Source organism: Xyrauchen texanus, chromosome 50 (genome assembly GCF_025860055.1).
Source record: "Xyrauchen texanus isolate HMW12.3.18 chromosome 50, RBS_HiC_50CHRs, whole genome shotgun sequence".
Classification (NCBI taxonomy): Eukaryota; Metazoa; Chordata; class Actinopteri; order Cypriniformes; family Catostomidae; genus Xyrauchen; species Xyrauchen texanus.
Window position 1 is genome coordinate 22,794,982 of NC_068325.1, and position 26,238 is coordinate 22,821,219.

General features: G+C 39.0%; 3 protein-coding genes across 3 annotated transcripts; 1 reads left to right on the plus strand and 2 right to left on the minus strand.

The window, feature by feature from the left end:
* Positions 1 to 3,147: 3,147 nt before the first annotated feature.
* Positions 3,148 to 11,200, minus strand: slc25a20 (solute carrier family 25 member 20). The gene is made up of 9 exons (XM_052124178.1): positions 10,931 to 11,200; positions 10,395 to 10,487; positions 7,720 to 7,847; positions 7,556 to 7,646; positions 7,361 to 7,478; positions 6,123 to 6,195; positions 5,865 to 5,974; positions 5,660 to 5,784; positions 3,148 to 3,714 (listed from the first exon to the last, which is right to left on the minus strand). Exons 1-9 carry the CDS (start codon positions 11,030 to 11,032, stop codon positions 3,652 to 3,654), a joined length of 903 nt encoding a protein of 300 aa, XP_051980138.1. The 5' UTR covers positions 11,033 to 11,200; the 3' UTR covers positions 3,148 to 3,651.
* Positions 11,201 to 11,763: 563 nt separating this feature from the next.
* LOC127641472 (NCK-interacting protein with SH3 domain-like) lies at positions 11,764 to 20,755 on the minus strand. The gene is made up of 13 exons (XM_052124501.1): positions 20,437 to 20,755; positions 19,835 to 19,947; positions 19,565 to 19,763; positions 19,337 to 19,406; positions 18,735 to 19,267; positions 18,457 to 18,627; positions 17,739 to 17,825; positions 16,019 to 16,157; positions 15,866 to 15,946; positions 15,657 to 15,785; positions 15,395 to 15,487; positions 15,133 to 15,305; positions 11,764 to 12,608 (listed from the first exon to the last, which is right to left on the minus strand). Exons 1-13 carry the CDS (start codon positions 20,608 to 20,610, stop codon positions 12,405 to 12,407), a joined length of 2,166 nt encoding a protein of 721 aa, XP_051980461.1. The 5' UTR covers positions 20,611 to 20,755; the 3' UTR covers positions 11,764 to 12,404.
* Positions 20,756 to 21,137: 382 nt separating this feature from the next.
* ndufaf3 (NADH:ubiquinone oxidoreductase complex assembly factor) lies at positions 21,138 to 25,788 on the plus strand. Its single transcript, XM_052124300.1, has 6 exons — positions 21,138 to 21,266; positions 21,352 to 21,547; positions 21,719 to 21,785; positions 23,070 to 23,170; positions 23,430 to 24,100; positions 24,189 to 25,788. Exons 1-5 carry the CDS (start codon positions 21,184 to 21,186, stop codon positions 23,523 to 23,525), a joined length of 543 nt encoding a protein of 180 aa, XP_051980260.1. The 5' UTR covers positions 21,138 to 21,183; the 3' UTR covers positions 23,526 to 24,100; positions 24,189 to 25,788.
* The last annotated feature ends 450 nt before the right edge of the window (positions 25,789 to 26,238 follow it).

Genomic DNA, 26,238 nt, shown 5'->3' on the forward strand with positions numbered 1-26,238 from the left:
TCTCGATATGTTTGGATTGACAAACACATGTTCTACTTCATTAGCATTACAAACAGCCCTGTTCAAAATGATTGAATCTTGCGATTACACTCATTATAAGTGAATTGTGTCGTTCAGATGCACCCGTGTGTGTGTGTGTGTGTGTGTGTGTGTGAGCACGTTTAGGTGAGATACAGTCGAGATCAGTACAGCTGGGAAGAGTTTGAGAGCAGAAGTGATGAAAGTGAACGGGTAAGTTATCTAAACTCTCCTGTACACAGTTTATAATCCTCCCGTATACAATGATTCATATTCTGCATCATCAGTCGACTTCCCTTAGAGAGGAAACGCACAACTATTCCAGAATAAATCCCTCTGAAGTATTTTGTGTTCCCTCACAAGACTTTTATATGGTTTAACTAGTTATATTTGATTTACTCTATGAATAATAAATGACCCACTGAATTTCACTCATTTAAAAATAAGCACATTTGTGTCAAAGTTATTTAAAGTGTGAATAAACGTGTGAAAACGTCTCGCACATAATTTCACAAGTAAATACTCAATAATAAATGTATTCCATCTTTATTATCAACAGGTAATATTCGGTCCATTTTATATGTTTATATGTTATATGTTAAATTCAGCACTGAAATTAGTTAAAAATGTTGTAGGAAGTTCAGCCTTGATCATGCAGCCATTGCATATAAACCCATATAATAACCATATGAAATTGGTTTTAATATAGAAACCATATCATGATTAAAATACACCGATCAGCCACAACATTAAAAGCACCTGCCTAATATTGTGTAGGTGCCCCTCATGCCATCAAAACTGTGCCAGCCCACATCAGAACAGCATAATACTGTATATACTGCAGACTTGAGCAGTTCAATCCTGATCATCTGTTGATCTACACGTGTTTTATCCACAGAACTGACCATCACTGGATGTGTTTTTCATTCGGAGTCAATTCTAGAGACTGTTGTGTGTGAAAAACCCAGAAATACTCAAACCAGCCCGTCTGATACCAGCAATCATGCCGCTGCCAAATCTCTGACATCACATTTTTCCCCATTCCGATGGTTGATGTGAACATTAACTCAAGCTCCTGACCCGTATCTGCATGATTTTATGCACTGCTGCCACATGATTGGCTGGTTAGATAATCACATGGATGACTGTTTCCCCGCTTGCATGCGTGTTCTACAGGTGATTGACAGGTGATGTCTCTATCTTAAAGGTGATTGGCTCTTTTACCTGCAAGGCGGGACTTCCTTTCTACATTCGTTGTGCGTTTCGATTTCTCCCATTTATTTTAATAGAAGTGTCTCTTCTAAATAATCTCTGCCAACACTTTGATTCAGTTCAAATAATCCACGAGTTTAACAGAAGAATTAATGTCAGTGCTAATTATAGCACTAAAATTATAAACTTCTTATTTCTGACTTCCATTGTAAGTGTCTCACTGGAACAAACATTTGTGCTTTTTTTATTTTAAGAAAAGGAGGAACGAGTCGAAGTACATTTTTTGTTCTAATCAACATTGACACAAATGTTGTTCATTGATCTTAAAGTGACAGCTCACCCTAAAATGATAATTCTGTCATCATTTACTCACCCTCATGTCATCCCAGATGAGTGATTGACTTTCTTCTGCAGAACACAAATGAAGATTTTTAGAAGAATATTTCAGCTCTGTAGGTTCATACAATGCAAGTGAATGGTGACCAGAACTGTGAAGCTCCAAAAAGCACATAAAGTCAGCATAAAAGTAATCCATACGACTCCAGTGGTTTAATCCATGTCTTCAGAAGTGATATATGTGTGGGTGAGAAACAGATCAATATTTAAGTCATTTGTCACTACATCTTGACAGCAGTCTGCCTGGCGATCATGATTTCAAGCTCGATTACACTTCCTAAAGCGCCATCTAGTGTTCTGCACATGCGTCACGCACCAGGAAGTGTAATCGAGCTTGAAATCATGATCGTGTGTAGAGACTGCAGTGACGAGATGTAGTGACAAATGACTTAAATATTGATCTGTTTCTCACCCACACATATATCACTTCTGAAGACATGGATTAAACCACTGGAGTCGTATGAATTACTTTTATCAATGTGTGCAAGTGACATCAGTTTCCCTCTCGCGCAAAAACCGTTAAAGCCAGAGCCATATAGAGGGAGAGTTGCGACAACTCCATTGACTCCAATGGAATGTTTTTTTTTACAGCAATGGCGGCTCGTGGAGCCTCTCAATAGTTCCCGGAAGTAGCAGCAAACACCTGCCGCGCCGCAGAGATGAAGCAGAACAAACCGTTTGCGACGCACTTTTAAGAGGTGAGACGTTTAAAGAATAATATTATCTTATTCTGTATATTATCAGTACATCTATATAAAAATAACTTGTAAATTAAAACCTTATAGTTGAGTATTACTCATTAAATTAGGAGATAAGGGATGTTATCAGATTAGGCAAGGATTGGAGCTGGATAAAGTTAGTAACGAACACCCTATTAATTGTCAAATCTGTTCTCTTGATTCACTTTCATCCATCGTTTTTGGAATTAGAGAAACGGAGTCTAAACATATATGTTTTGCAGGGTGAGGTAAGTTGCATATTAGTTCAATATAAAGTTTTTTCTCCTCTCCAGAAGAACATCTGGAGACATAGCGCGTGTGGAGGCTTCACGCTATTCTCCGCGGCATCCACGCACAACTCACCACACGCCCCACCGAGAGCGAGAACCACATTATAGCGACCACGAGGAGGTTACCCCATGTGACTCTACCCTCCCTAGCAACCGGCCCAATTTGGTTGCTAAGGAGACCTGACTGGAGTCATTCAGCACGCCCTGGATTCAAACTCATGACTCCAGGTGTGCTAGTCAGCTGCAATACTCGCTGAGATACCCAGAACCCCGTAATCATTTTAAACATTGCGAGTGAATGCAACCAAGATGGACAGAAAACTCGGACAAGTTCTTGAAAAGAAAAACGATGGATGATGGTTATGTGGGTACACCTGACAAACTAAAGTTTTTCATTGAAATGTTTTTTATTGTCTATAATCCTGTTTTCTGTTTGTCCCTGAGCGCAGAATCATCGACTCGTGACGACAGTTTCCATCAGAGCAGAAAATATCAACTGTCATGAATGCGGAATGGATTTACACCATTTTATTCATCTAGTTCTGCAGAACATAATTCATCAGTATGTTTTAAGTACTTTAAACCATATAGACAGAGTCAAGGCAAATTCACAAGTTGACGTGAGGATGTGTAACTATCACAAACATCCTCGATATACATTTATTTATGTACATGTACTCAACATCAGCTTAAGAGAATTAAACACAATCAAATCAACAAATGTATATGCATGAACTTCTGTGTACTTGATTCATTTCATGTGGTTTAAAGATGATAAAGGCCTTGACACCGCCTATGACGTGTAAACGGATATGTTCATGTACATTCACTCATACTATGTACAAACACGTGTTAGATATTGGGTGTAATTTTACATTATTAACATTCAGGTTCCTGGAGGCAGAAATTGGTTGATAGGCTGATTTAAGGCACATCTGCAACTATTAAAAAAAACCTTCAAAATAAATCAAAGCAGTGAGACCGTCCCGTGTTGATTCGTACATGTGTCTATAGGATCACAGATTTGGAGCCATCCAGTTCAGAAACTTCATAGCCACTTCAAAACCCAGAAAACAGGCCTGCAGAGACAGAAAATGTCATTAATGTCGCCGTGGGGGAAATATACTGTAAGTAGGGCACACAGATCAGCTTTAATGTGTTTTTGCATTGTTGATCTTCTGTGAATCTCATGAAAACATTTCCAGGTAACACTTCTCCCACAAATACATAAGAAATCTAGATATTGTTTACATTGTAAGATATTTATACATCATGGTAATATTTGTTGTACTGCCTTTAATTTATGCTGGTTTAAAGTATTAGAGAAATATTTATACAGTTGAAATTTACATACACACTGATTGAAGTCATTAAAACAAATTTTTTTTTTAACCACTCCACAGATTTAATATTAGCAAACTATAGTTTTGGCGAGTCATTTAGGACATCTACTTTGTGCATGACACGAGTAATTTTTCCAACAACTGTTTACAGACCGATTGTCTCACTTTTAATTGACTATAATCACAATTCCAGCGGCTCAGAAGTTTACATACAGTAAGTTAACTGTGCCTTTAAGCAGCTTGGAAAATTCCAGAAAATGATGTCAAGCCTTTAGACAAGTAGCCAATTAGCTTCTGATAGGAGGTGCACTGAATTGGAGGAGTACCTGTGGATGCATTTTAAGGCCTTCCAACTCAGTGCCTCTTTGATTGACATCATGAAACATCAAAATAAATCAGGCAAGACCTCAGAATAAAAAAAACATTGTGGACCTCCACAAGCCTGGATCATCTTTTGGAGCAATTTCCAAACCCCTGAAGGTGCCACGTTCATCTGTACAAACAATAGTACACAAGTATAAACACCATGTGACCACACAGTCATCACACCGCTCAGGAAGGAGACGCATTCTGTCTCCTAGAGATGAACGTAGTTTGTGTGAAAAGTGCAAATCAATCCCAGAACAACAGCAAAGGACCTTGTGAAGATGCTGGAGGAAACAGGTGGACGCAGTATCTAGATCCACAGCAAAACCAGTCCTATATGGACATCACCTGAAAGGCTCAGCAAGGAAGAAGCCGCTGCTCCAAAACCACCATAAACAAGCCAGAATACAGTTTGCAAGTGCACATGGGGACAAAGATCTGACTTTAGGAGAAATGTCCTCTGGTCTGATGAAACACATATTGAACTGTTTGGCCATAATGACCATCGTTATGTTTGGAGGGAAAAGGGTGAAGAACAGCATCCCAACAGTGAAGCATGGGGGTGCAGCATCATGTTGTGGGGGTGCTGCAGGAGGGACGGGTGCACTTCACTAAATAGATGATGACATCATGAGGAAGGAACATCTCAAGACATCAGACAGGAAGTTAAAGCTCGTCACAAATGGGTCTTCCAAATGGACAATGACCCCAAGCACACCTCCAGAGTTGTGGTTAAATGTCTTCAGGACACAAAGTCAAGATATTGGAGCAGCATCACAATGTCCTGACCTCAATCTGACTCAGTTACACCAGTTCTGTCTGGAGGAACGGGACACAATTCCAGCAACTTATTGTGAGAAGCTTGTGGAAGGAAACCCAAAATATTTGACCCAAGTTAAACTATTTAAAGGCAATGCTGCCAAATACCAAGTAAACTTCTGACCCACTGGGAATGTGATGAAAGAAATAAAAGCTGAAATAAATAATTATCTCAACTATTATTCTGACATTTCACATTCATAAAATAAAGTCGTGATCCGAACGGACCTCAGACAGGGAATGTTTCTGTGATTAAATCTATTTGGTTTATAAAGTGGATGTAAACTTTAAATGTATAATAACAAATGTTACTGTATTACAGTGAATAGAGTGAGAATTTTTCTTTGAATTTGGGGAGGAAAGTGTGCTGAATTCTCATTAAAATAATGTATAATGTTTTTTTTATATATTTGGGTAAACAAATAACCTGAACGTTTCATCCGATTCACCCATAATTATGTTTATGTTTATGAGAAAGTACACATATTTCACATACTGCATTAGCTGGGAACGCTCGGAGCATCACAGCATTAAATCCTTTATAGAGTGACCTGATACCCTCCTCCCGAATCAACTCTCTCAGAACATCCCGGAAACCATTGGGATATTTGCCCTCAGGAGCTGCGGAAACACAATCCAACACATCAAACATGGCAACAGTCGTGCATCTCAGCGAGTCCCTGCGCAGGTGTTTGACTCACCCGTCTGAAAGCGAGACTTCAGCACGTCAGGTGGAATCGCAACGGCCCAGTTAAAGATTCCCGCCATTCCACCGGCAAACAGAACACTCGGAACGCTCAACTCCGTCGGACTGAGCACAACAACAACATTTAATCATTACACAACTGTATATTATTCACAAAAGCTCATGAGAACTGTTGTTTTCAGATGGATGATTTATTGGAAGATATAAAAATCAATTATACTTTAAAACAACACTAAATCTAAACCTCACTGACCTTTTGCCCTCTGGTGTGAGAGCGTGTTTCAGCCACTCATAGGTCATGAAGTACATTCCACTAGCTGGCACATCTGAGACACAGAGTGACAGCTGTCAATCATCTACACATACAGAGCTGTCAATCATGTCTGTTCTGAAATCAGACCTTCAGTAAGTCTCTAAACAGGAAGCATGTGATAATATTACAAGTACTTCAGTGTTTCCTGACTGGTTTTGCTTCAGGATATTTATTTAGTTTTAACGCCATGTCAGGAACCAGGCAATTCATATGGCAAACAAAGCTCCATCAATAAATATCTACAATATTAAATAATACACTTAATAATCTTGAATGGCTTATAAACTTTGAAAAATGATGTGGGTCAATAACTTTGTAGTATTGATTTGGATGCTGAATAAAGTCACTGAAAGAATGCTGTGGATCTCCCAGCACATGTATATGTGGGTTTGATAGTGTCGTTCCTCCTGTTTGCCCAAATTCCTACAGGTCTTTGAGTTTTCCATATCTCCAGGTGGTGTGATAGCTGTCTTCTGTGACCTTGAGAAGGCCTCAGAAGACAGCTACGCCATGTTCTTTTGTAATGAAACTGTCCCGGACAAATGATTGAAGTCTGATAAGGTGGTCAAAGGTGCCACACTGGTAATCATTAATCTTACGCTCTGATTCCAGAATGCTTCTCAGCCGGTCGTTGATCATGCTCTCAATGGGTTACGTCAGAATGATCCTTACCTGGGATGGGAATAATTATTGCTTCTTGCCACGAAGGGGGTATATTCCCAGTTTTCCAAACATTATTATAAATCTCCAGGAGGAGTGTTGTACATGGGAACTGGTCCGGCTGGGGTATTATGGGAACGTTTGAAGCCCCTGTAAGTTGTCTAATGAAGAGTTTGTTTCAGAAGATGTTGCTGGTATTTTGGTTATTTCTTGAATCATAGTTACGAGAGTGCCTTGATGTGTCGACTTTGAGATTCTTCATCTTTCGAATCAGGTTCCAGGGGTATGATCAGTTTTTTCAAATGTTACCTTTTTTTAATTAAAAGCTACGCCATAAAAAAAATCATCATACCCCTTTGAAATAGTCACTTTTTTTGTCTTATAGTCTGTATTTTGATCTTAATCATGAACCGTATACGATTGGTTTCCCTGCTATGGGAACAGACCATTGAGAAGCGTTGATGTAAACTGTGATGTGCAGCAGGCTGAAGTGTGTCACGAGTGCAATCTGACTGTACCTCTCATCAGTGTCAGCGCCGTTCCTTTATAAATGCCACGTATGCCGCTTTCTCTGTAAATCTGCTTGACGCAGTCCATCGGCCCGGCGTACTTCACCTCTCCTGACGCTGCCTGAATCTGAACCACACACAAAGATTACTGAAGATGACAAACACTGACTGTTCCTGGCTTTATATTGGGTGTTTGTTTCTCACCTGCAGGAGACATTTGATTCTCTCTCCTGGAGCCATGATGGCAGTCGTGAACACACCTGACATCATACCAGCTGCAAACAACTGCGGGTAACTAGCACACACACGTTATGAGAATTAACATCTTAGAAACTCATTATAAGCGAAGGTCTTGTTCAGTGTCTCACGTCAGAATGTCGTCTGGGGTTTTCTGCTGCAGTTTTTTGCCGAGTCCAAAACCAAAAAAACAAACGGCAAACATGGGTGTGACACCGATGATGGGGGCCGCCATCCCCTTATACAGACCACGAACACCCTGAGAGAGAGAAACAGACAGAGATATTATCATATCAGAGAAGATGGCCGCCTCGGTGTGGAGCTCTCCAGTTCTTTTGTCCTGTGTTTAGTCATTTACTTCCGATCAATTTTACCAGAGACAGGCGTGCTGGTCATGAACAGTTAAAACTGCCCCCAAATCCTTTCCTTTTTGTCAGCACAACCATGTGAAATATTCAATCCATCTATTCCTACTTTTAACATATCCTACCTCAACTTCAATACTGTACTTCACCTGCACATAACCATATACCTATATATAAAATAATTGAACAACATTATTACTCTATTGTTTATTTCTCTTTTATATCTTATTTTTATGTCACTATATATATATGTTTAAATGTATTTATTTGTATGTACATACAGTTGAGAAGTTTACACACACCAGCCAAATACATTAAACTCCTACAATTCCTGACATTTAAATCACAGAAACATTCCCTGTCTCAGGTCAGTTTGGATCACGACTTTATTTTAAGAATGTGAAATGTCAGAATAATAGTGGAGAGAATTAATAATTTCAGCTTTTATTTCTTTCATCACATTCCCAGTGGGGCAGAAGTTCACACACACTTTGTCAGTATTTGGCAGCATTGATTTAAATTGTTTAACTTTGGTCAAACGTTTTGGGTTTCCTTCCACAAGCTTCTCACAATAATTGTGTCCTGTTCCTCCAGACAGAACTGTGTCACTGAGTCAGATTGAGGTCAGGACTTTGTGATGCTGCTCCAATATCTTGACTTTGTTTCCTGAAGACATTTAACCACAACTCTGGAGGTGTGCTTGGGGTCATTGTCCATAACTCCCATGCTTCAAGTCACAGTTCACTTAGTGTATGTAAACTTCTGACCCGCTGGAATTGTGATTATAGTCAATTAAAAGTGACAAAATCGGTCTGTAAACCATTGCTGGATAAATGACTCGTGCACAAAGTAGATGTCCTAAATGACTCGCCAAAACTATAGTTTGCTAATATTAAATCTGGGTCAGCAGCTGGGTCCAACTACAGTTTCACCTTCCAAAACGGTCAGAAATCTAGGGGTAACCATTGATGATGAGCTAAATTTCACTGACCACATTTCAAAAACTGCAAGATCATGTAGATTTACACTCGACAATATCAGGAAGATAAGATCCTTCCTCTCTGTACATGCCACACAACTGCTCGTTCAGTCGCCTTGTCATAACTAGACTGGACTACTGTAACGCTCTCATTGCAGGCCTTCCTGCATGTGCTATTAGACCTCTCCAAATGATCCAGAATGCAGCAGCACGTCTGGTCTTTAATGAACCTAAGAGAGCACACGTTACACCACTCTTTGTCTCTCTCCACTGGCTGCCGGTTCATGCACGTATTAAATTCAAGGCCCTGATGCTGGCATATAAAACAGTCACTGGGTCTGCTCCAGCATACCTTAAAACATTTATGCAGAGCTACGTTCCCACCAGAAGCCTGCGGTCGGCTAAGGAACGTCGCCTTGTCGTACCAAAACAAAGAGGCACCAAAACATTTTCCCGGACTTTCAGTTTCATCATAACACGGTGGTGGAATGACCTTCCCAACTCAATCCGGGAAGCTAACTCACTCTCTATCTTCAAAAAACGGCTAAAAACACATCTTTTCCAAAAGCACTGAACCGGTCAATAAAACAAAAAAAAAAAAAAAAAATATATATATATTTACATTTCTTGTTGCACTTAAATCTGTTTTGTATACTATTATGATGATAGTGAAACTTTGTAATATGGCACTTTTTGTACCACTGTCTCCCTAAGATGATTCGCTGATGTTCTTCCTCTTTTGTAAGTCGCTTTGGATAAAAGCGTCTGCCAAATGAATAAATGTAAATCTGTGGAGTGGTTAAAAAATGAGTTTTAATGACTTCAACATACGTGTATGTAAACTTCTGACTTCACTGTATATATGGTTGCATTTGCACTGGAAGCTCCAGTCACCAAGACAAATTCCTTGTGTGGGTTAGCATACTTGCCAATAAAGCTCATTCTGTTTCTGATATCCACAGTTTTCCTGAGCAACCACTGGGTGACGCCATAATTATTATTACTGCTTAACTGTTTTCTGGTTCCGGTCTCCAATGTAAAAATTACTGAATCAAGCGATTTTAGCAGAGAACAACCATTTTAAATGTTATTTGGAGTAAAAATGAGTTCAGGCTCAACTTGTGCAGTTGTTGTCTCTCATAACAACTCAAAGTATTTAATAATATCAAGATAAATAACCTCAGACCGTCGCTTCATGTCTTCTACACACTATAAAGTATCGGCACTATGGGGCCACATTTTTTATTTGTCAATTTTTACAACTTAAATATGTTAAACATTACATTATAGGCTAAAAATATATACTGATGTGAGTGAAAACACTAGAAACAGGAAAACACCAACAGGCTTCTGTTATAGATCGTGGAACACGTCCGCGTTCAGGAAAAGGGTCGATAGTCAGCTTCAATACTCTCATTAATAATGAGATAATAATAATAATGAATTTAAATTAAATTCTCACCTCCTTTGCGAGGGTTTTTTTGAAGCAGTCCAATGTTCCTGTGTAAAATGTAGATTCACCTGGACGTGGTTTTGTTTGTGTCTGAAGTCGCACCTGCAAACATAACAAACATGTTCATATTGCAAACAAACATTCACATGAAACTGTGACGTCACACATCATATAGAGAAGTAATAAACATTAAACATGACAACATACACAGATCAGGGTCAAAGGTCATTACTGCACTGTTAAAAACTAACACTTGATTTATTATCATCAAAATTAACATTAATAATAACAATAAGCAGAGTTTATCAGCCCAGAAACACATCAATGTGTCTAGAGTGTTTATATTGATGCTGCTGAACACAATGATTCACACAAAGTCAACTCAGTGTCAAACATTTTAAAATAAAGTCCACAAGATAAAGAATATGAAAAAAAATAAATAGGGGTCTGCATAACAATAATTACAGTTTTATACTAGATTTTCAGCGAACACTAACAGACAAACTAATACTACAGATGATAATAATAATACTAATAAATGTTACTTTAATAGTGTCCAGCGGGTGTCCAGCGAACACTAAACAAACTCCACCGAATCCACCGGCGAAGAAATTCTTCAGCGGACTGATCGGCTGCTGCTTCGACATGATTCACTGACGATTCTCTGATCAATCGATTAATAAATGCGATTCAGATCAATGACAGATCAATTACTAAATGCTATTCAAGTCAATGACAGACCGAGTTGTTTGAGTGGGGAGCGACCTTTCACCCACATACAAGACCGGAACTCTTTCACCGACACACGACCGGAAACAGAAGCGAGAATGGCCGTTAAACATGCGTAATAAAACGGGCGGGTTTTAGCGGCCTCAAAATGTATTAATAATAGTATAATATTTTAACTCTTCGTTGTGTGTTTTAAATTCAGCGTCCAAGTTTTTCAGTGTCATAATTCAGATAAAAATCATAATCAACATTACTCGTCACATGGTGCACGTTACTTTTTTCAGCGCTGTCGATGATGAACTAATCACAGTCGATTGTGAATAATGGATTAGACATTTTATTTAATTATTTTGATAATTTGGGTAATCTCAATTTTTATTGAAAATACGAATGATTGAAATCAGTTGATCTAAAAGATTATGCTCCTTTAATGCAAAACACGTGCAATGTAATTTATTAGAGCCTCATAGAAAGCATGTTTAATAAATATTAAACTGTGTCACATTAAACAGTCCGGGTAACAACACCGAACATTATTACACAGTTTAAAAGAAATTAAAGCAAAATGAGAACCTAATTTGAAAACATAAACTACAGAATTCCTGTCTAAACTATTTGATACTAAAGTTCCATGAGAAGTGAATAAATAAAAACAGATACTTGATTTCATGTGATTAGCATGGCAGCATTTTATTCGTTTTTGAACATTAAGAAAATATATTGTCACTGTTTCCCTTCTCAACAAAGAGTTGAAAGGGGTAAAATATATACTTCAGTTGTTTATACGCTGTATCATATGTTTAAATGGGTAAAATGATCAGAGAAATAGCACACACACACACACACACACACACACAAACCTGTTATAAACAGAAGTGTGTTCATTGAGTGTATTAATGGATAACTGTATTAATACTGATGAAATCAAGTCAACTCAAAATCCACCTTTTACTGACTTAAGTGAGAGGGGTCAGGTTTAGTGTTACAGTTTGTTGTTAGCCTTAGGGGGTCAAGGGTTAGGACGTGTCAACAGACTGCTCTAATTAGAAACACAAAAGCAAATAAAAGAGTAAACGATTGTGAAAGTTTCATGTTATAGTGATCGATCAATCAGACTGTGAGACGTGATTTCTTCTCCTGTTAATAAGAGATGTTTACACGTATAATGACAGATGCGAGGAGCTTTTTGATCAGGTTACTGGACTGATGAAGGTGCTGCATTATTCAGATCAACAGGAACCAAATTAAACCACATGAGATTTACCCAGCATGCCTCATGTGAACTCTACGTCAGTTTCTACAGATGTGAGGAAACTCTTTATAGATCTGCTGTACGATCAGTTTGTCCATCTGTCTGCTCAAACCTTCGTTCTCATCTTCCTCGCCCAGAATCCTGTGCAGCACCGCCTGCAGGTCGGCCAGTCGATGCTGATGCTGCAGATAATCGGTGGAGCGCATGACGGCGTGCATCAGAGACAGATACTCCATTCGCATCTGACACACAAACAGACAGAGATCACGATGTTAAGGGTAGAAATTTCATTATAAACACAATATCAGTGATGTGTAGCGCTGGAAGAATTCATCATGGGACCATTAACCTCTTCAACTCTGCCAGCGGGTCCAATAGGGGGCGCTATGTTTCGAAAAAAGTTTACGTTTGAAACGTTAAAGTCTTCGTATACATCAGTCAGGCATGATTTGAAAAGCTTAGAATCTGAACGTTTCAGAGATAACATCACTTCTGCATTTATGTTACTTAAAATAACAAAATAAGGCCTCAAAAATTAGCATCAAAAATTTAAATTTTGTATGTGTGTCAGGCACTGAGGATGACTTCAGATCGATCACATTCTTGTGCTAATAAGGGCTAGACACAGCACAGCAAATACAGTTTAACAGAAAGCAGGTGTCTCCAGATGCTTTCAAAGATCTTTTTAATTAGACACATCATCTATAAACAGCGCTCCTACACGAAACAAAGACATTCGTCTAGCATGCGTTTACATAGAAAAACAAATGGATAGTTGCAACAGCATTCGGTGTGAACAGCCCCTTACAGTTGGTGGAGGTCTTTGGCCATGGCGTCTTGCTCTCTTACAAGCGTTTCTCAGATTATGAGATGTTTAAATGCTTTGTCAGGAAAGATGTTCAACTGTGTCTCGAGATCCTCGCGTACGGTTCCAGTCTGTTGTTTTGTCTGATTGAACAGCCCCTGACCTGTGCTCATAGTCTGAGCCACCTCACCCCTGAGTTCAGCCGGATACCTCTGCTATCTGTGAACACAGCTACTCTACACACAACTGTACTGAATAGAACACAATGTACTATTTCACTGTTATTATGAAGCTTCAGTCAGTGCAAATGAAACACTGTGTGAACTGTCTAACCCCGCCAATTTTACATTTGACTTAACATTTAAGAATATGGACCAACTAAAACTTTTACTTTATTAATTTTATGCACATCAGTTGAAAATAAAATTGTCTTTTTTAACAGCCAGGAATGTTCTTTGCAATAATATAACAGTGCTGTATGGTTAATGTATTTATTGCGCCCTCTTGTGGACTAAAGAAACAATGTCAATTTAAAGATCAGCTGAATTCAAAATTCTCATTTAATTTGAATTTTGTAAATATTTAAGGTAACAATTTGAATTTAGTTTCTCTGCCCAATTGACAACCTTGACACAAATGTCTCTTTTATGCTCCAATAACTGCTGCTGTAAGGCCCAAATAGCTAAAAACTATTTATCTGCTTTGACATTAGGAAATTCTCGAAAACATGAGCCATTGTTTACTTGTCTGTGAGCTTGTGAGAATAATCCAATATTATATCTTAGATGTCCAGAACAAAACACGTAAAAAAAATAATCCGAAAAATATGTTTTCAACCGTTGATGATAAAATATGTTATATAATCGGAGGATCTCTTATTAGATCTCTTATCTAATTCTTAGATTGAGCTTGTAGTCCACTCAGAGGCCGAGATATTCAATGAAATAATGAGGGTGTTGCTTGAACTGAACATTAGACTGAATGTCTATGGACGAGCACATCTGTGAGGGGTAAAATGTGTTAGAGTGCCCCCTACAGTTCACATCTGTGAGGGGTATAATGTGTTAGAGCGCCCCCTACAGTTCACATCTGTGAGGGGTATAATGTGTTAGAGCACCCCCTACAGTTCACATCTGTGAGGGGTAAAATGCGTTAGAGCGCCCCCTACAGTTCACATCTGTGAGGGGTATAATGTGTTAGAGCGCCCCCTACAGTTCAAATCTGTGAGGGGTATAATGTGTTAGAGCCCCCTACAGTTCACATCTGTGAGGGGTAAAATGTGTTAGAGCGCCCCTACAGTTCACATCTGTGAGGGGTAAAATGTGTTAGAGCGCCCCCTACAGTTCACATCTGTGAGGGGTAAAATGTGTTAGAGCGCCCCCTACAGTTCACATCTGTGAGGGGTAAAATGTGTTAGAGCGCCCCCTACAGTTCACATCTGTATATTGGGATGGAATGTGAGAGAGGAAACATATTTTTTCTAGTGTTTACTGCCATCTAGTGGAATAAATTAAGACAACTGAAAATGAGGTAGAGTGAACAGAACCAGAATTACATGCTTACAAAGTCATTATAAGATTGTAAACACACAATATTATTTATTAATAATTTGAGTATTTTTTTATATGGGGGTTCTGAAAAATTGACCAAAAATTTTAGTTTAATGGGTTAAAAATGAAAATACAAAGTGCTGATTAAATTGATTATGATGACTTTAATAATAACGACTCTTAACTTTTAATGTTTGTGATGCTAAGTTTAGCTTTATGTGTCATTATTCATATTCATGCGTCCACTTGAGCAAAGCAATTAACTGCTGTTGTTTTTTTTGCGCAATTATAATAAATTGTATTGATGTTCTGGAATATTTGGACAACATATTGTGAAAATGTTATTTTAAGCACATGAACGTTTAGAGGTTTTGTTCTTTTATAGTTTTATGTTGCATTCAATTGTCTCACTCTATCACCAGGCGACAGGTCTGAGATCTGTCTCACTGCGATGTCGATCATCACCATCAGATCTGAGTGGTAGAAAATATCTGCCGTCTCTCGACTCTCAAACACGTCCTGCAGGAACTTGAGCACAGCGTGCGGCGCAGCAGGAGCGTGTTTAAACACACACACGGGATCTTCTGCAGAGAGAGAGAGACTTTAACATTGCTGCAGCTTAATATAGTTTACACATTAAACATAACATATATTAAATATGTGTGTGTTTGACCTCCTCTGTTGAGCAGTAATAACATCTTCTCAGTGAGAATCTTCACATTGTGTCTCTTGATAAGCGCCAGCATCACCATATTACTCTCTGGTACTGCACACACACACACACACACACACACACACACACACACACACACACACACACACACACACACTTCATTCAGAGTCTGTATGCCACCATGAGTGATCAATTAAACATTGTGTTTGTGGAAAAGAGTGTGTGTGTGTGTGTGTGTATGTGTGTGTGTGTGTGTGTGTACCGTTCAGGTGGAGGTTGAACGCCAGCAGAAGATTAAGAAAGAGATCGGGCAGCTGCTCGGTGGGGTCAGAGGGCAAACCGTCTTCAATCACGTCCAGAAGGAACGCAAGAAAACAGCTGTTCAAATGATCTGAAACAGGCAGACTCAATCAATCTCCGATCAGACAGACCTCCTGTCTCACAACATGTCTGTCTGTGTGTCTGTCTTACCGTAGTGATGCATTGGGATCTGTTCTCCCGTGCTGAAGATCATTGCAAGCAGCAGCGCGCTATAACACATCTTCTCGTGTTCTGCAGAGAAACTATAATTCAGAATGTCAAACATTTACTTCATTAAAATCAAAGTATCTCGCAACATCTTACCATGCGTGTCATTCTGCAGGTCTCGCGCCAGCTCCATGGTCAATACGGAGTTCAGTAGAGCAGAGATGAGCGCCGCATCCAGACCGCACATCACACCAAACACCTTCAACAGCAGCAGACGCAGTGACACGCGATGCTCCTGAATGATCATGCACATGTTAATAACCTTCATATAGACAGTTTATAAACACACATGATGCTCCTGAATGATCAAGCACACGTTAATAACCTTCATACAGACAGTTTATAAACACACGCGATGCTCCTGAACGATCAAGCACACGTTAATAACCTTCATGTAGACAGTTAATAAACACACGCGATGCTCCTGAATGATCAAGCACACGTTAATAACCTTCATATAGACTGTTAATAAACACACGTGATGCTCCTGAACAATCAAGCACACGTTAATAACCTTCATATAGACTGTTAATAAACACAAACGATGCTCCTGAATGATCAAGCACATGTTAATAACCTTCATATAGACTGTTAATAAACACACGCAATGCTCCTGAACGATCATGCACATGTTAATAACCTTCATATAGACTGTTTATAAACACACGCGATGCTCCTGATCGATCATGCACGTTAATAACCTTCATAAAGACTGTTAATAAACACAAGCGATGCTCCTGAACGATCAAGTACACATTAATAACCTTCATAAAGACTGTTTATAAACACACGCGATGCTCCTGAACGATCAAGTACACATTAATAACCTTCATTTAGACTGTTTATAAACAAACGCGATGCTCCTGAACGATCACCCACACGTTAATAACCTTCATATAGACTGTTAATAAACACAAGCGATGCCCCTGATCGATCATGCACGTTAATAACCTTCATAAAGACTGTTAATAAACACAAGCGATGCTCCTGAACGATCAAGTGCACATTAATAACCTTCATATAGACTGTTAATAAACACAAGCGATGCTCCTGAACGATCAAGTGCACATTAATAACCTTCATATAGACAGTTTATAAACACACGCGATGCTCCTGAACGATCACCCACACGTTAATAACCTTCACAAATACTGTTAATAAACACAAGCGATGCTCCTGAACGATCAAGTACACATTAATAACCTTCATAAAGACTGTTAATAAACGCACGCGATACACGTTAATAACCTTCATATAGACTGTTAATAAACACACACGATGCTCCTGAATGATCATGCACACGTTAATAACCTTCATATAGACAGTTAATAAACACACGCGATGCTCCTGAACGATCATGCACACGTTAATAACCTTCATATAGACAGTTAATAAACACACGCGATGCTCCTGAACGATCTTGCACACGTTAATAACCTTCATATAGACTGTTAATAAACACATAATGCAAAGATGTTATTATTTGTGTAAAAATATTTTAATTTGAAAACACTGCATTTATAGTTGCTGTTGTTGCTAGTTTGTATGTTTGAGTTGAGAAATACACATTTCAGCATTATCAGAAATCTATTTGTGCATGTTCCTTGATAACCAAGCAAGTTGACTCATGATACCATTTGTTTATTATATCGCATATCGCAATATTAGCCTCAATAATCGCAATATGACATTTTCCCCAAATCATGCAGCCCTACTTCATATAGACTGTTAATAAACACACGTGATGCTCGTGAATGATCACGCACAGGTTAATAACCTTATAAACACACACAATCATCAACAGAGATCAGCTCACCATCTGATAGTACGACACCAATGACTGAACCGGCTCGAACTCGTTCACCCGACACATCTTCTTACACACCTCAGGATCTGCGTCCGTCTGAAACACACACACCATCAGTGAGTGATCTGACTGGACCTGTGTGTCAATGTCATTATCATAAAAATGAAATTTTGCAAATAATCTTTTTGTTGTTAACTAAAATAAAAAACATGATTAACTCCAGTCAGGTCTCCTTAGCAACCAAATTGGCCCGGTTGCTAGGGAGGGGAGAGTCACATGGGGTAACCTCCTCGTGGTCACTATAATGTGGTTCTCGCTCTCAGTGGGGCGTGTGGTGAGTGACTCCAGTAAGGTCTCCTTAGCAACCAAATTGGCCCGGTTGCTAGGGAGGGTGGAGTCACATGGGGTAACCAAATTGGCCCGGTTGCTAGGGAGGGTAGAGTCACATGGGGTAACCTCCTCGTGGTCACTATAATGTGGTTCTCGCTCTCGGTGGGGCGTGAAGCCTCCACACGCGCTATGTCTCCACGGTAACACGCTCAACAAGTCACATGATAAGATGCACGGATTGACGGTCTCAGACATGGAGGAAACTGAGATTCGTCCTGCACCAACCGGATTGAGACGAGTCACTAAACCACCACGAGGAGTTATTGGGAATTGGGCGTACCAAAACAAAACTCTAATGCACTTGATGATACAAATTAAATGTGTGTGTTTTTCTCACCAGTATTTGCAGTAGTTCCTCCAGGTAACATGCGATGAGTGATTGATCTTCATAGAGCGCCCAGCTGCGCTGCTGAGAGTCGTCACGGTGATGAGCCAAATCACCAAAGATCACATGCAGCCGCTGCTCGTCATGACACACATGCCCGAGCGGCAGCACTGAGCTTGAATCCTGACAATCATATGTCAATCAAACACACTGATGCAAACTTATTCTTAATGCAGGTTTGGAATGACATAAAGGTTAGTAAATGATGAACTATCACTTTAAATGCTCACCTTCCTCTCCACCAATGACAGCAGCACTTGCTCCAGGTGAGATGCTGCCGTCGGTAAAGCACTCTGCAAATGACCCACGATGACGCCCACGGCAACCCGAGAAAGGTCGTAACTAAGGCCCGTGTTTTTCCTCACCAGTTCGATCAGTTCTGCTCCAATCGTCATGGGAACAGTCCCAGAGTGGGAGGGACTTTGAGAAATGCAAGGTGGGGCCAATGGCCACTCCGCTTTTGATTGGTGCTCAGTGACACGCTGTGAACTGATTGGCTGAGGGGCCAGGCCCTTTCTAAAAGAATCTTGTTGGGAGGACGGGGAGTGGTCAGGTAGGGGAGGGGGCAGAGCCTTGCCTCGTTTTGGCACAGGGGGCGGAGTGCTACTAACACTGGGAAGACTGACATCTGAGGAGATCACAGAGTGGGAGGAGCCAGAGTGTAAGGAGGTGGAGCTGACCGATGGACTGGGTCCAATAGCAGCAGCTGGTGCAGGGTTGGGGGCGGGGCTTGAGGAGGAAACTCTAGGTGGCACCTCTGGATCTGCAAAGAGAGAGACTCTGTCAGGAGTGTGTATATTTAATGTTGACAGCGTGTTGGTGTTGCACGTACCGTTGCGTCGTGGCTCTCTGTGTTTCTCTGGTGGAGATACAGGAGCCGCTCGACGAGGATGAGGAGGAACCTGCCGCAGAAACACAATATATGACAAAATCTAAAACCCTAAAATACATACACACTTTAAATTGGTATTTTTATATTTCCATTTTGTCTTGTATCTTATTTCAATGTCAAAGATCAAATTTCAAATGATGTAGAATATTTAGTATTTAATGATGTCACCTGATAGAGTCCAGGAGCACCAGCGCAGCTCTCGGAGACGGGCTCATTACTCTGACAGCTGTAGGTTCGGTGCAGGCCATTTGGCGGCGGCGTTCGGCTCAATGACACGTCACTAGAGGATGATGGGAGTTTCTGCTTGTGATTGGATGCTGTTGGACTTCTGCGAGACAGAGTCTCCTTCCTGTGATGGATCAACTTCCTGTGGAGAGAATCAATCCCTCAATGATGTGCACATCTGCCACTGTAAGTTGTGTTTGTGTGTATACTCACTGCAGAACATCTCTCTGCTCCAGATTATATTTGCCTCCGTTTGTCATGGCCACATTGTGAATGGCTTCAATGGCTCGATCAATCGACTGCAAAACTTCATCATGCTCTGGAGTCTGTGTGCAAAAGAACAAATATTATCTGGTTAATGACGTTACCAGCTCAACACAGCAGAATTAGTGAACAGATGCGTCTAATCAATTAGTCACGTTATCTGTAATTTTACAGTTTATTCTCTAGATTCAGCCACATTACTGTGTTTAAGTTCATATATATGTATATCTATACATGTCTTCCCTATAATGATGCCAGGATTTATGTATATTCAGTATTTATAATATCTCATCTGTATTTTCTCTATTTGTCATGGGGATTTATGTATATATATATGTGTAAAATGTCTCGCTGATATCTTGTCTATATATGCCAAAGGGACATGTTTATATATATACTTAAAAGATTGTCGCAGGATCTATATACACATGTATAATGTCTCACAGGTATTTACTCTATATATGTTGCAGGTATGTATATATATATATATATATATATATATATATATATATATATATATTTTTTTTTTTTTTTTTTTCTTTTTTCCTCACCGGTATTTTCTCTATATATGTCGCAGGAACGTATCCAGTCTCGCCGGAGCTGCAGCGCGTCGCGAGCCACCAGTGCGCGCTGCTGCGATCGAGGATGAGAAAAGATTCTCCCGCAGAAAAGTGCAGTGCGTTCCGCTCCGCAGAGTTAAAGGCGAACAGAGAGCGATACATCATTAACACCGCACTGACGCGTCTGCCTCGCGTTAGTCGTGCGGTCTGAGGACAGTTCAAAATGTAAGAAGCGCGATCATTATATGTTCAGATCATTTGAACGCGTAAGCTGTTAAACCGCAGCTCGCGTCTCGTAAACAGCCACGAGTACGCGCACTGTCGCGCGCCCATCTAGGAAAAATAATCAAGTTCAGATCTCTAGAGCTGTCAACATATGATCATATGGATATGAATAAATGCAGTATTTAAACTGTGATGAACACTGAATTTGTGCTGTTTCAGCTTTGTATTATAATTTATTTTTTTTAAAGATTTTTTTCTTCAAACGTTTGTGTCAGTTTTCATACATTATGGTGTGTATTAAAAAATTATGTCAACTATTATGTGTATTATATATGTCAAAATTATATAAACATCCACTAAACAGATATGTAAATGTTGTACATAAAGATGTGAAGAGTGAATTTATGAGAATTTTTTTTCCCATAAGCGGATGTTGACACCGGAAGTGTGTGCGGATGAAATGTGACGCGTGAGCAGCAGCCGCAGCGCGTGAGTTCCGCGTGTCCTGCACTGATGATGGCTGTCACGAGGTTATTGTCACCGGCGTCCGTTCACGCTCTGCGCCTCGGAGCAAGAACTCTTCCACATCTCGTCCGGTATAGTATATACATTGTACTGTCCAGTGTCCTTTAAAATCAGAATGTGAAAGAATAATAGTTTGTATGTTTTTGCTCCATATAGAAGTGTTCAGGTTCGGAGTCACAGACTCGGACCAGCAGATGATGAGATCTATCAGAAGACTTCAGTGTCAGTGCTCCAGAAGGAGGCATCAGGAGGAACCATCATCTACAGTTACAGTCCGCGCGGATTCAACATCGACGGGAATAAAGTGTTCGGACCCTGTGCTGTTATACCGCCCGCAATACTGCAGTGGAATGTAAATAAATCGATACACTTTCACGCTAATTTACAGTGCACTGTTTAAATGTAAGTGAATAAAATGTGGATAGTATTTACATTTAATCAAGGTACTGTGTATATGATCAATAATGTCCAGATTAGTGTCTATAAAACCAAGAGTGGTTCATGTTGTCTGATGTGTTTGTAGGTGGGCTGTCACACAGATATAACTGTGGAGAGTTTGTCTCTGTTTTATCTGCTGGAGCCACGGATTGGTAAGACTAACACTATGTTTGTAATATTATATTACCGTACTACTATCCTACTCGTACTACTATCCTACTCGTACTACCATACTACTCATATTACATACTACTCATATTACATACTACTCATATTACATACTACTCATTCTACAATACTATTCATACTACCCACACTATTCATACTATTCATACTACTCATACTACTCATACTACCATACTACTCATACTACCATACTACTCATACTACCATCCTACTCATACTACCATACTACTCATATTACATACTACTCATTCTACAATACTATTCATACTACCCACACTACTCATACTACTCATACTACCATACTACTCATACTACCATACTACTCGTACTACCATCCTACTCGTACTACCATACTACTCATATTACATACTACTCATATTACATACTACTCATATTACATACTACTCATATTACATACTACTCATTCTACAATACTATTCATACTACCCACACTATTCATACTATTCATACTACTCATACTACTCATACTACCATACTACTCATATTACATACTACTCATTCTACAATACTATTCATACTACCCACACTACTCATACTACTCATACTACTCATACTACCATACTACTCATACTACCATACTACTCGTACTACCATCCTACTCATATTACATACTACTCATTCTACAATACTATTCATACTACCCACACTACTCATACTACTCATACTACTCATACTACCATACTACTCATACTACCATACTACTCGTACTACCATCCTACTCGTACTACTCATACTACTCATACTACCATACTACTCATACTACCATACTACTCATACTACCATCCTACTCATACTAATACTATTCATACTATTCATACTACCATACTACTCATACTACTCATACTACCATACTACTCATACTACCATACTACTCATACTACCATACTACCATACTACTCATACTACCATCCTACTCATACTACTCATACTATTCATACTATTCAGACTACCATACTACTCATACTATTCATACTACCATACTGTTTCACTTGTATATTTCATATGGATACTGTGAATGTTACCTGTCTCAATGTAAGGAGTACCCAGATGATCTTCTGTATTTCTGACTTCCAATCTCAATGTCGTGAATAAACAGGAAGTAATATCAGATGTGGTAGATTTTTAGGCAGTATATTTAGTGTACTACACTAGACAGTATACTTGTGTTCAGACACAGAATGTGAGAGAGTTTCTTGTTGTTCATGTGTGTGATAACACTGATTCTTCAGAGATTCTGGTGTTGGGAACCGGATCTCGTACTGAACGTCTGGATCCAAACGTTCTCGCATTCCTTAAGAAGAAAGGAATTGCTGTAGAAGTCCAAGACACGGTAAACATCCTCAGATCACTCTCTTAAAACTCTTAAAGGAATATTCCAGGTTCAATACAAATTAAGCTCAATCCATATAAAAGATAAAAAAGGAGGAACGAGTCTAAATGAATTTTTGTGGTAATCAACATTATGCCTCAAATGCTGTTGATTGATTAACTTGAATATTTTTTAACCTGTTTTTGTTTCTGTTTAAATATCATAGAGCAGTTTATGTCAATGAAAGTGAGTTTAATCGTTGGAATTGTTTTCCTCACAGCCGAACGCATGTGCGACATTCAACTTCCTGTCGAGTGAGAGGCGAATAACAGCGGCCGGTTTGATTCCTCCTCCAGCGTCGACAGTCATCGATTAACTGATTACATATGTTATATAATCTTATAAGAGAATAGCAGCATCACATGAGCAGACAAACAGCAGTGTGATTAAATCTGTGTGAGAATCATTATAGAACTGACAACATGAATATCCTGTTTTATTATTAGTCCATGTCTGTCATTATAAATGATATTTGTGATTAAATGCCTGTGATTGTGTGTATGGATGCAGAGATTAAAGGTGTGTACTCGTGTATGTGCTTATAGATTGGATTGTTTGGCGTGGTTTTTTATTCATCAGAGTCGACATCACAGTCTCTGGGGTCCCTGAAGATGAACTCTGACCCCGTGATGCAGCGGTACAGATCCATGATGTCATCAGTCTCCATCTCAAAGTGTGTCGTGGGGTCATACGAGAGTGAGATGAAGATCTAAATGAAAACACATTACTGTAAACAAAGCCGTAAATCTGCATTGCATACTCGAGAACACGAGTGCACTAGATGTGCACTAGACTGCTGCGGCCGTCTGTAGGGAGCATCAGATTACTGACCGACACACACAGTCACTGACATGTACAGTAAAACTACAGCTGGAACTTCACACAGATGTGGTCAGTGAGTGATTTAATGACAGTATCATGTTAACACACATATTGTTTATGTCTTGTGTCTGTTGAAACAGTATTTTAATATTTACAGATTAAACCCCATTGACTTGCATTGGAAGTGTCTCACTGGAACACACATTTAAAGAAGAGGAGGAACGAGTCGAAATTAATGTTTATGGTAATCAACATTATAACACAAATACTGTCGACTGAGATTCACTTGTACTGAACCCGGAATATTCCTTTAAGTGAACAAACTCAGTTGTGAGCTTCTGATTGGTTGGTTCTTCTCCATGATGGGCTCCAGCAGGGCTGAACTTCCTTCTTTGAGTTACTGGTTCCCACCATTATGTTCACGACAGCACTATACTTCCCTTCTGCTGCACATTATCAGAGTATAACACCACACACATGTAGATATCTGCAGAAGATCACAGACAATATCAGAAAAGTGGAAGACTCGATATTCTCCATGTGAGATTCTTGCAACTTATTACACGGCTGCTTGTCAAATAAATGGACATGAAATATTGATCTGAGAGTGATTCAGGAAGTATTCATGTGTGTTTTTTATGAGTATCGTGGTGAAGCATCAGGATGATAAACTGATACCCTTCAGGACACTGAATGTGATCATGTATGAACATGTGAATTGATCATGTCATTATCACACATGTATATCCTGTTTGATTTGATAGACAAAAACATGAATTTCAAGTCTCGTCCGAGTGTTGTGGAATTTCTGACGAGTTCACTCATAAACAGAATTATTGAAATACTGACACAAACTCACTAGATGAACTGTTAAAAGACATAAAATACAAATTGAGGTTGAGTTCCGGCCGTTTACAGCACGACACATTTATTGCTCTTCTTGCCCTGTCGGGCCTGCAGCGCCGCCCTGGTGGCAATCTTGAAAACCTCCCTCAACCCATCATTCGTTTTCGTTGAACACTCCATGTATCCAAAGGCACAGATTCTGTTGGCCATGTCGCGGCCCTCCTCCGGTTTCACGGTCTCCTGCGGGAGAGACGGTAATAACACAGTTATAACACACAGCGCTTCAGCGTGAGGAAACGTTATTCACTATCAGTGTGTTTAAAGCAATTAAAAATGGGTAAAAACGACAAAAAACAGCAGCTATAAAGTATCACAACAACAGTTTGAGTGTGAAAAATCTGTTTTGACAGTCCAAGTATTTGAGCTGTTTTATTTGACATGTTTACTGACTGAAAAATGAAGTAAAAATGCAACATTGGGCATTTGTGCTCAAACTTTGTCTATAATCACAGATAAAATATTATTGTATTTGTTTTATTAATTAATTACACCAATAGCAATAATGCTCATTAGTTTTAGTCACATTTCTAAAAAGTTCCTGAATTTACTTTGACTGATTTATATACTGTTGTATAGTGACTGTTTTGATCTCCACACACACCTGCTTCATCTTGAAGAGTTCACGGCGTGTGTGTTCATCGTTCGGCAGGTCCTTCTTGTTACCAGGATTATGGGAATATTTGGACAGAAATGTTTCACCTCTGAAACGTGTTAATATGTGTTTATATGTGTTTATATGTGAATTAATGTGTTTATATGTGTTTATATGTGAATAAATGTGTTAATATGTGTTTATATGTGGATATATGTGTTTATATGTGAATAAATGTGTTAATATGTAAATGAGTGTTTATATGTGAATAAATGTGTTTATTCAATAATGAGTGTTTATATGTGAATAAATGTGTTTATATGTGTTTATATGTGGATATATGTGTTTATATGTGTTTATATGTGAATAAATGTGTTTATATGTGGATATATGTGTTTATATGTGATTAAATGTGTTAATATGTGGTTATATGTGAATAAATGTGTTTATATGTGAATAAATGTGTTAATATGTGTTTATATGTGATTAAATGTGTTTATATGTGTTTATATGTGAATAAATGTGTTTATATGTGGATATATGTGTTTATATGTGATTAAATGTGTTAATATGTGGTTATATGTGAATAAATGTGTTTATATGTGTTTATATGTGAATAAATGTGTTAATATGTGTTTATATGTGGATATATGTGTTTATATGTGATTAAATGTGTTAATATGTGGTTATATGTGAATTAATGTGTTTA